Source organism: Electrophorus electricus, chromosome 19, assembly GCF_041902795.1.
Source record: "Electrophorus electricus isolate QZ-2024a chromosome 19, ASM4190279v1, whole genome shotgun sequence".
NCBI classification, from domain to species: Eukaryota; Metazoa; Chordata; class Actinopteri; order Gymnotiformes; family Gymnotidae; genus Electrophorus; species Electrophorus electricus.
In genome coordinates, this window is record NC_137515.1 from 17,272,257 (window position 1) to 17,282,500 (window position 10,244).

Genomic DNA, 10,244 nt, shown 5'->3' on the forward strand with positions numbered 1-10,244 from the left:
AAAGACCATGACGCGTGAAATGGTTTTCGGAACAAACAACCTTGTTTCAACCATTTAGCTTTAAATACAGCGACAGTGAAGTGAGAGAAAAGCACGACATTATGGGATTTTGTTTAGACAACATACGGTGATTGAAATGCAAATATAAAACTATAAACGTTGACTTTCAGAACATTGGACATAGTTAAGGACTGTAGAACAGATGACATTAACCATTTAATGATTAAAATGAAATGGAAATCATCCATTACAATTACAGGAACTTTCTTGTAATATATCCTAACGCATATTATCAGACATATTTGTGATAAAGGCAAATGTTCGTGATATATGAATTTCCCCCTATGCAGCACATTTTACCAGCCCCAGACAAAGGAGCAAATCTCCAAAAGCAGAAGAGCTTCTTTTCTCCTTCACTCCTTGGGCTCATCTCTCTTTCCTTGCTCCGTGGTCTTCTCTTCAGATAAAGCTTGCGTAGTCTGCTTGCCTGCACGCTTCAGTACAGCCTTGAGGCCCAAATTGTCCACGTTGAACGCCGTGACACCCACATTGACCACAGACTCAACAACGTCTTCTGCAGCCTGGCCACCGGCATCCCCGTACCTTCATTGCACACAACCGAGAACAGTTCCCTGGGCCCGTGTCTGGTGCTACATACACTTAGTGGCAGTCAGTGGTGTTTCGGATCTGAGCACGGTAAGGCAGTAATCACAGATGAAGGAAGGAATCAAACGAGCGTGGGTAAGTTATGCAGAGTTAGAGGGGCTGTGGCAGTAGAGGTTGGGACTATGCAGTGGGTGAAGAATGAAAGCAGACAGTGATGTAATGTCCCTTGATTTTGTTCAAAAGCAGACGCTGGTGTAGAGGAAGGGCGCACACACCGCATCATACATTTAATTACATACATAAATGCATAAGTTAAAAGGTCCTCCATCCTACCTCTCACCAGGGTCCCCCCACAATTTTGCACTATGCCACTGCCTTTAGAGTAGTAGCCAGCAGTTCACCATGAGCAGCACCGAGGGGTCAAACGCACCGTTGTGTTCATCGCATGGTTATTGCATGTAAATTCCAGCAGAGGCACTCCAGTAAAAAACAGCCACCTATACAGTAACCTTTGAATAGCAAAGCACACTGCACAATAAGGCACTCGAGACCAAAGAGTGTTAGTCATAGATGACCCAGTTTAGATATTTTTTTCCACTTATTATTACCCTTCACCAGTTACATGTTGCTAGGGGTAATCAGGTTGCTTGAATCTGGAGAGAAAAAAAACTCCAAGAGCGAAAAGAATAAGAAATAAAAACCTTTTCCCCTAAGCAGCGTCATGCATGTGTTAATGAAAGACTCGACCTTAAGAAGAGGATGGAAGTCAATTATCATAGTGTAAGTGTTGCTAAGAGCGCCTTGTAGCCATTAGCAATACTGAATTTATTTTTAATGTAAAAACCACACAGAGGGGAAAAAAAAACACCTACTTGTGCTTGACGGTCTGCACAGTCTCTGAGCTTGCACTTTTCCCAACTGTTTTTGCTGCTGTCTCCAAACCTGACCATATAGTTGACAAACCTAAAGTGCATAACACAAAAAACCACATGCCCATCCCAGGAAGTGTCTGATCATTGGGTATTTTCTAAAATGACAAACACAAAGACCATGGCTGCTGCTTCTGTGAAGCAACGGTGTTCGTGTTTGGATGATGACGGGCAACCCGCTAACCTTTCAGGCTGCTAGCAGCTACCACTTTGGCTCTGCCCATGTTGGCGCAAGCGCTTTTATTGTTTTTTAAGGACTCTGGGATCAGTTTGCTGCCTTGCCTCTTAATATGAGGTCCAAGCTCCTTCCCGACAAGTTCAACCACACTGGAAAGGCCATCAACTAGAACAGAACACACAGTTATTCAAATAAAACATTACTAAAAAAGGTGTTGCATGGATGCATCTCAAGACATTAAAACATCAAAAATAAGCTAAAACAAGGTAACCAAGAATTCTAGTTTAAAGCAACTGTTGGGATGTTATACGTTAGCACTTTTATACTCAAAAATATCAATAACCAAGTAAACACATTTATATTCTACACTGTTACATAAAAATTGATTATTTTTATATGTTAGAGTTTTGCTGGCTATTTTTTTGTCAGCATTCCAAAATACTAGCTGCGGCCCACTCTAGGTTATTATTGTGGGTTTGCGTGAGCACTTTCAGTTGTGAACAAAGAGAGTGTAAATCAGCATCTGATTTTCCAAAAGCTCTACTCTACTCATCTTAACCATTAAACTACTCGAATGCTACTCACCCTTCCAGAGAGGAACATGCTGAAGAGCTTTCTTTAATATGACACTGCACATTAGCTAATTACCAAGGCTTTTAGAACCAAGTAGCTTGGTTAAGAACAAAGGTCACCTGAAGCAGACGTTGGACAAGCCTGCTACAATATCTAAAGATTAGCGTTTCTTGCACCTTCGTGTCACTCACTCACCCAAAAACTGACTGACTTTAACAGCGCCTCCGGTGGCCTGCTTGGCTACCTGCAGGCCCTGGGTCACTCTGGGACTGACCTCAGCTGGCGTCTCCTCTGGACTGATTTGCTTACGCAGTTTTGTTCCTCCTTGCTGGATGGCTTTGCCCGTGGCTTCAGCTCCCTGCACGAGCCCCCGACTGAGCCAAGAGGCCCCTTAACATGCAAAGCCAAAGTTAGCATGTGCAAAAAGGACACTTTGGCCATTATCAAAAGGAGATTTATAATTTTCTTTTTATCTAAGTGTCTACCATCCCAATCTTCTGTGCAGATACTGCTTTGAAAAATGTATGGGAAGAGCACCCTCTAGTGGATTTGTTTAGTAAATATGTGTGGAGGCACATGAGGAGACACTGCCCCCTGCTGATGAACAGGTACAAGTCCTGAACCCGAGGAATTGCTGACACTGCTGACCAAAGCCTAGTCTAAGACCCAAGTATTACGAGAGTTTAAAAAAAGAAAGAAAAAAAGACAGCATCACCAGGATAAATAAAAATGCTATTACTTTCAGTGTTACGAGTCAAAGGAATTTTGTACCGAATGAAACGGACCAGTAGGCTGGTATACTCCTGGTGGGAGCACAGCGATGCTTCCCGTCACACCCTAACGACTACGTTATTGCAGGGGGACTGATGCAGCAATACTATTCAGGGATTCAAATGCATGGAGCTTGACCTGCCAATATGCCCTGTGACATCTTTTCGCTCCACTCCGGCAGGACCTTGTCCTCCTTCGCTGGGGCTGTGTCCTGTGCTGGGTCCACGGCAGGGTTTAGGGGAGCCTTCTCCTTCAAACTGGTGGTCTGTGTCCCCGTAGCTTCATTTACATCTGCTCTGTCATCAGCCGCCTTCAGTGGAGTTAAAATCATTACAATCACCAACAGAATGCAGTGCTAACCAGAGGGAATGTGACTTTTTTAGGGTCTTACAGTGTCTCTCTAAAAAAATTGAGGATATGACTAGTCAACTCTGCTGGACGTGTGTCATTTCGAATAATTCTAGGGACTAGGTACTTTTCTTACCAGACCAGGGACAATAAGGAAGGAGAAATGTCTTTAGTATTGGGCAGCAGCTAAGGGAATTATTTCCAGGGTACCTGTGCTACCCTGACTAGAAAGAGGGAGAGGAGCAGGAGTTCCATGCTTAATGACCCAACTTTGTGCTCAGCATGGGACCGTGGATTTGCTCTGCCCAGCCCCGGAAAAGGTCAATTTTCCTTGCTATTACCCATCCAGCATCAACACCAGGACCCAGGAGAAACAAAACAAACAAAACAAAGCCCACTAAGGCCTGTGCAATCAAGGACAAAATCAATAGCTTCACAATCAAAAGAGATAATATGATGGTGATTGCTATAATTGCTCATATTTCTCAAACTAAAAGTTCATATGTCAAGGTTACAGTTCTTGAAAGTCTAGCAGTGCTTCACCTGGACTCTGAGCTGTGTCAGCACAGATAGGTGCTCCTGGAAAAGTGTTCGGTCTGATGCAGGCAATTCAGAGGAAAGCACCACCCCAACATAGGACCCTGGCACTGTTGCCGTGGTGTCAGGGAATGTGAACACGCCCCTGTTGCTAAGCAGGACGGGTGAGTCTGGAAACAGCGGATAGTGCCAGTCACACACCTGCAAACACAACACAGCGACGGTTAACATACTTCACAATTTTTAAAGTTCTTCTACCATTTTAAATGCTTGCTTCTGGAAATACATTAGTCTCAATTCAACCCATTTCAGCTAGAAAAGTTCTACAAGCTTCATTAATGTAGCTGCAACACAAACACACTGAGCGTAAGGACATGTTTCTGTACTGCAGGGCACAGAGTGCACATCGGTCTTTGTCCCAGGAGGCTAAAGCAATACAACAGAGTGCTGGCTGACAGTTTTTGACTGTTCCAGTGTGTGTGTATATATATATATATATATATATATATATATATGTGTATATATATATATATATATATATATATATATATATATATATATATATATATATATATATATATATATATATATATATATATCTCTTGGATCAAGCTACAGCAGCAGTAGAGGGCTGACCTTGAAAAGGGAACCATGTCAATAGCGCACACACTGCTGTGTGCTAGAGTCATGCATCAGTTGGGGTGATCTCAGCTGACTCTAAGCCAATCCCACTATGCTACTAAAAAAAACAAAACAACCATGCAGCCCTGGAGGATGAGCAGCTGAGACTCACCGAACCAGAATCGAAGGAATGTTAAATCAAAAGCAGTTTGACCAAAAGTGCTCACCACATGTACTGCCTCTACCAACTTTGAGGGACAAACTGCTGCAGAGAATGTAATGTTGTACTCAGGGAAACAACAAATCCTACTTTAATAAACTTACATTCACAAAGCCTTCAAATGCTCATTTATGGTCAAGTGCCCTAAAAATAACACACCAGCCTAAAATGAAACGTTTAGAATTACATATAGAAGCTAGAACTGAAACTGTGTGCATGTGTGTTGTGGGAAAGCCCCAGAAGTCAAAGTGAGAGAAGGTGGAAAAAAGATTAAACTGTCAACTGTCAAAAATATTCTAGTTATCTAAACTGTAGTTTTTCCCTCCACTTTACCCCATGGATACAGGTCTCTGGAGAGTAATATGATCCACAACACCAAGCTAATCTGTCATAGCAGAGAAAATCTCTTGAAATATATATATCTTATGTACAAAAAGGAAACAATCAACAATCCCAGTTCAAAATATAAGAAATGTAACACCTCAGTCAGTTACATACAGGATAAAAGTAAAACACCCTAACACTGCACTCAGTTTCAGCTGAATTTTCCTTCACCCAACAGTTATTTTTCATGTCATGCCAAAGCTGCCCTTCACCTGGAGATAAGCAGGAGGATGTCTGAAGTCACCGATATCGTCGCCATCATAATGCTGTCTGCTGTTGAGGATAATGCGTAGGAACCCTGGATATGAGGGAGCGCTGACCTGGCCATCTGGCGGCACAAAGAAAATCTGAACCCCATTGGGAAAGAATAACAGAACCTCTTCTGCTTCGTTTATGCTGACTTCACTACAGCCCTGAGGGTGGGAAAGCTGATTTGAACATAGCAGCGAATGCTGTTCCCTGTGGGAAACAGAGAGATGCCCATCTGTGGGTTCAGGAGTGTAGGCCGGCGGCAGCTCGCTGGGAACATCAGAGGCTACGGAGGGAGATGGCAGCAGATGCGGAACGCCCCCTGAAGCCGTGGGGGAGAGGTGAGCATTAAAAGTGGGCGTCCTGGACCTGGGGTGTCTCCGTGTCTCCTGCAGGACCGGCAGGCTCGGACAGAGCGGCCGGGATGCAGCGGCTGGCGGGGACGTAGCGGTCTCCAGCATGGCCAGCCGAGTCGTGATGCTGCTCAGTGTGTTGGTCATCTTCAGCTGCATGTCGCGTGCAGAGTCCCAGCCTGCTCCTGTGCACCCCTCCCCGTGGGTGGTCACAGCCAGCCCCTGGAGAATGTGGCATCGACCCTGCCCGTAGAGCAATAGGGCTCGGTCTTTGTTCCCCACCTCATCCTCCTGTAGGCCCAGGTTGAGACATTCAAAAGCTCTCTCATAGTGGTTCTTTATGATCTGTAACTCAGCAGGCTCAGAGGTTTCCATATCTGCCTTCACACTTGAGGTGTGATCTAGATGTGGTGCGAGAAAATAAATGAAGTCGAATTTCACACGAGCAAGTGACATTAAGCAATACTGTGAAAGTGTTCAGAATGGTAAAGTCTGACGTATACACGTTACGCAAATGCAGTGGCCCAGCCCCTAGGAGAGTACCATGATGGGAAATAACGTGTTTTTTTTTTTTTTAAAGCAAAAGCTATTTGTGGATTTAGGTTTGTCATGTCAGCTGGTTCTACTTGAAAGACGAGTTTCGCATTTCTTAGTGTTGAATTTGGAAGCCATTGCGGCAGCGATATTTTAGACTTACGCACTCTCAGCAATAAAACGCCGCTGTAAGGTAACTTGGGTTTGATTGGCGTGCACACCTTCTCCCCCTTTAGTCTGTCATCATTAGAAACTCTCCAACTTCCCACCCTTAGTCAACCCCAGTTACGCAAGCTTTCGAAGCCACATTGAAAGAACCCGCCGAAACACTTTTAGCTATAATAACGACTAAACACATACCGTCGCTAACAGCATAAGCACTTAGTGTGCACGCCGAGTTCACCAGACCTCCACCCGAGCGCGTCCGGGAGGCACTCCGGCTTTTAAATTAAGGGGGGGGGGGGAAGAGAAAAAAAAACAAAAAACGCGCCCCACAACTACTAAGTTGGACTCACATGCGCGTGTATGAAGTCAGTGCTCGCTAGAGGGCGCTACTAAACCTACTAGAGACTGTTCCTGGGAATAACGCAGGCAGATGGAGAGAAAGCGCAGCCAGCAGATGGGAAACTCGTTTCGTTTATTGACAACGTAAACAGTCTGGGGTCCATGATTGACAGCACAGAGCGACAGCTATGGATACGAACTTTCATATGCAGTACAGACATGGAAGAATCCTGCCTCCAGACTCATTCCATAAGACAGCTAAAAGAAACAAGTTCTGTAATTTTATTGTGGACTTGATGGCTTTATAAAAAGTTATGATAAAAATCACATTTAAAAAAATAAAAAGCACTAAAACGACACTTCCTCCGGTATTTACAGGGGTATATTTAAGCGCTGCAGTTCCTTAGTCCTTCATACAGGGGGCCACTGATCAGTGCAGTGGTAGAGTCTCCACAGGCTTGACCAGAGACACACTATAGTACCTAAAAGGATAGAAGTGATTAGCAGATCATGCACACCAAGTATCCAAATTCGATGTACATTTACATAAGCCAGCAGTCAGGGTTGATGACTGGTACGTAAGGTTAAACAGCTTGGTGACCACCCTGGACTCACTTTGTGCTTTTGTACTTGTGGTGAATGGCCTTCTGGGGGCGACCTTCTGCACCAAGATGTAGTTTATAAAGAGCGACAAGACACGGTGCAATTTCTGCCAAGGTGTAGCCAGTGAAGGCATACAAGGAATCAGGCTGCCAGAGGAAGAGCCAGATGTCAGTATTCAGTACAAGGGAATAAGCCTCACTGCACTTACTGAATTGCCATGTGTTAATGGGCAAGAAATTCTACCACTTTGGCATTCTGCAACACCATGAGTTCAACATCACTGAGGGAGCATAGCTAGGACCTTACCCACAGCATTCTGTTCAGAGTGTAGTTAGCCAAGCAGTAAGCTGCAGCAGCAATCTTGGATGGAAGATACAGCAGAAAGGGATCCACTTCAAACAAGCTCAGCTCTGAAAGATACTGGAGCATACACACACATTAGCTGTAGTTACACATCGTCGACATGGCTCTTGATAAATCTGAGTGTTACCAGGGCAAGGTTTGCAGTCTTGGCACAGGTGCTCTCTTCAGAGATGTACTGCAGCAAGAACTGGAGGCATGTAGGTGCAGTCATGTCAAAGGACAGCACTCTGAGGACAAGGTGCTCCATCCGCAACAGCTGTTTCTTGGTGTAAGTGTCATCCGTTATGTAGACAAACTCATCCACCTCTGGTGGATAGATTTCCTCATATTTTCTAAATAAGAGACATGGGTTCAAGCACACAATACACACAGGAATTTAGCCACCTCAGACCACCACTCACGCAGCCAGGAGCATTGCAGCCGTTCCCACGAGCTGCAGTTTCCCCCGGAGCACAGACATGCAGGAGAGGAAACGGTCCAGGTAGTTCACTGCCAGGTAAATGGTCTCCGAGCACAGCTTGTATTCCTCAGCAACTTCAACCAGCCAGTCTACAAGGATGATCCTCATGCAGTTGGTGATGTCCGGTTGCTTTCTCATATAACCAGGCTTGGGCCTGTATCTCAACTGGGAAGGCAGGCAGTGCAGACAAGCTTATTGGGATAACGGTCTACACAACAGCACAGAACCCCATGGCTTAAGTGGCAAAATACTGACCTCACTCTCCCTTAGGTGTTGATGGATGTCATCTGCATATTCATCTACTGACAGGATATCCCCAGAAGCCACAGGCTCTTCTGACAGGGATTGCATTGAAGCATCCAAACATGATCCTGTACAGAGATCATGTCACCATGCAAGTTTCAAAGCATTACCACACTGCAGATGTTACAGCATACCTGAGCCAAATTCATTTACAGCACTCAGTATCTGAAGCTCTGAAGAATGTATAGAGGAACTTGACTGCTCGCCAGTAGGGATGGTTGGTTGCATCAACACTGGTTCAGCCTCCCAGACACCAAATGCAGAGTTGACATCCTGTGCATGCACTTTCTGCAGTGCAGCTCCATGTTTTGCTGGAACACCCTTTAAAGAAGGAGTCTCATTTTATATCCAAAACTCAAAGCCACAGAAACCCCTCAACCCTGCACAACCTTACCTTACAAGTTCGATTATGGTGATCATTTTCACTCAAAACACCCAAGACAACCCTCTTCCCAGCTTTCACACAAGGACCAGCCAACATTTTTAGGGCAGAAAGGTCCTCTCGACTGCTGTGGCCAAGTGAAACAAAGCCAATCGAGCTCATTTTCCAGATGAGATCAGCTAGTAGTTTAGAAGCTTCTTGGTATCAGTCAAGCTCAACCTTGGGGTGTAAGAAATAAAAAGCTAAATCACTTAGTCAACAGCTTACACCCCTTACTGGGGATGAGAAAGACTTAATAGAAATTAATAAAGTTGTTTACATGGAAGCCACAAGAATTAATACAACACAACAAGGTTTCTCCTCAACAACCTACCAAATTAGCTAACTAATGAAAATCATTCGAAAGAATATAAACAACGCTTTCAAATCCCAGCGTCAGGACAGTTGGAAACCTGAAACCCGTATGCTATTAACTACTGTTTGTTTCTGATCACTTTATATTTGTAGGTCTTCATTCAACTCAGCAGCTTAGCGTTAACCAATCGACAAATTATCTGCAGGTTGGTTTTAATCAGCGATCCACTAACAGGTGTTGCTAATGGATGTAGGAGGTCGCAGCCTAACCACATAACAGACCCGGACCACGCGGCAACGTAACCATGGAAACGGTAGACGCTCAAATGACACTTCTGCTCTGCGTCATTTTGTACATTTTAGAGCCCGACTACTGAAGTATGTCAATAAATGTAAGCTTTTTATTTTGAATATTCACAGATCTACGTTTCTTACATAAGAATGTGGCCGTTAGATATTTATATAAATATTTTCATATGTATCACAGTAACCACTAACGTTTTTCCCTTTTTCCTAGGTCGTAGTGTACTTAGTGCATGCTGGCCTACTTTTCATTTGGATCGTCTTAACGATTTCCTATCAGTATCGTACAGAGTGCATATGATTGACACTCACTCAATGAAACCGCACAAACAAGCGGGTAAACACTTTTAACTAAAACTCAAAGTGGAACCCTTCCTTTATTACTGCATCAGTCACGGTGGGTACGCTCTATAGCCCTGTCCTTGAGACACGTAATTCTTTGCAGGCATCACACAATAACATCTATTTATGTCAGTTCAAGACCATGGATGCATATAATATAATGGACAAAATTAGCACAGAGGCCACAATGCTTCCAGATGAACTAAGGACAAACATTGATCAAACTGATCATGTGAAATAAAGAGAATTGTAATTCTCAAATCTTCTAAAGCAGTAGTTTGTCCGCTGCCCTTCTCATTACCCTCTCTACTGGGAGGTTTCAGATCA

General features: G+C 44.1%; 2 protein-coding genes across 7 annotated transcripts in view; both read right to left on the reverse strand.

The window, feature by feature from the left end:
• Positions 1 to 24: 24 nt before the first annotated feature.
• On the reverse strand, positions 25 to 6,723 carry sparta (spartin a). Of its 5 annotated transcripts, none has more exons than XM_027001599.3 (8): positions 6,664 to 6,723; positions 5,380 to 6,170; positions 3,949 to 4,143; positions 3,196 to 3,367; positions 2,482 to 2,676; positions 1,720 to 1,878; positions 1,479 to 1,569; positions 41 to 603 (listed from the first exon to the last, which is right to left on the reverse strand). In XM_027001599.3, exons 2-8 carry the CDS (start codon positions 6,142 to 6,144, stop codon positions 414 to 416), a joined length of 1,767 nt encoding a protein of 588 aa, XP_026857400.2. In that variant the 5' UTR covers positions 6,145 to 6,170; positions 6,664 to 6,723; the 3' UTR covers positions 41 to 413. The 5 variants fall into 5 exon arrangements, 4 of the variants coding, with proteins under 4 accessions (XP_081558382.1, XP_026857400.2, XP_081558379.1 ...); XR_014118631.1 differs by lacking the exon at positions 6,664 to 6,723 and adding an exon at positions 940 to 1,115 and having other exon boundaries at positions 465 to 786; positions 5,380 to 6,257; XM_081702253.1 differs by lacking the exon at positions 6,664 to 6,723 and having other exon boundaries at positions 5,380 to 6,254.
• Positions 6,724 to 6,932: 209 nt separating this feature from the next.
• The window catches only part of ccna1 (cyclin A1), a 4,295-nt gene continuing 983 nt past the window's right edge, over positions 6,933 to 10,244 (reverse strand). Inside the window, exons 1-9 of one of the 2 annotated variants that reach the window (XM_081702923.1) lie at positions 9,292 to 10,244; positions 8,931 to 9,137; positions 8,671 to 8,857; positions 8,489 to 8,604; positions 8,175 to 8,398; positions 7,901 to 8,105; positions 7,717 to 7,770; positions 7,423 to 7,556; positions 6,933 to 7,289 (exon numbers count right to left, since the gene is read on the reverse strand). The exon at positions 9,292 to 10,244 is cut by the window's right edge and continues 983 nt beyond it. In XM_081702923.1, coding sequence (XP_081559049.1) covers positions 7,238 to 7,289; positions 7,423 to 7,556; positions 7,717 to 7,770; positions 7,901 to 8,105; positions 8,175 to 8,398; positions 8,489 to 8,604; positions 8,671 to 8,857; positions 8,931 to 9,080 — 1,122 coding nt within the window. In that variant the 5' untranslated portion in view covers positions 9,081 to 9,137; positions 9,292 to 10,244 and the 3' untranslated portion in view covers positions 6,933 to 7,237. Of the gene's footprint in view, positions 7,290 to 7,422; positions 7,557 to 7,716; positions 7,831 to 7,900; positions 8,106 to 8,174; positions 8,399 to 8,488; positions 8,605 to 8,670; positions 8,858 to 8,930; positions 9,138 to 9,291 lie in introns of both variants that reach the window. The other variant, XM_027001557.3, reaches the window with a different exon arrangement.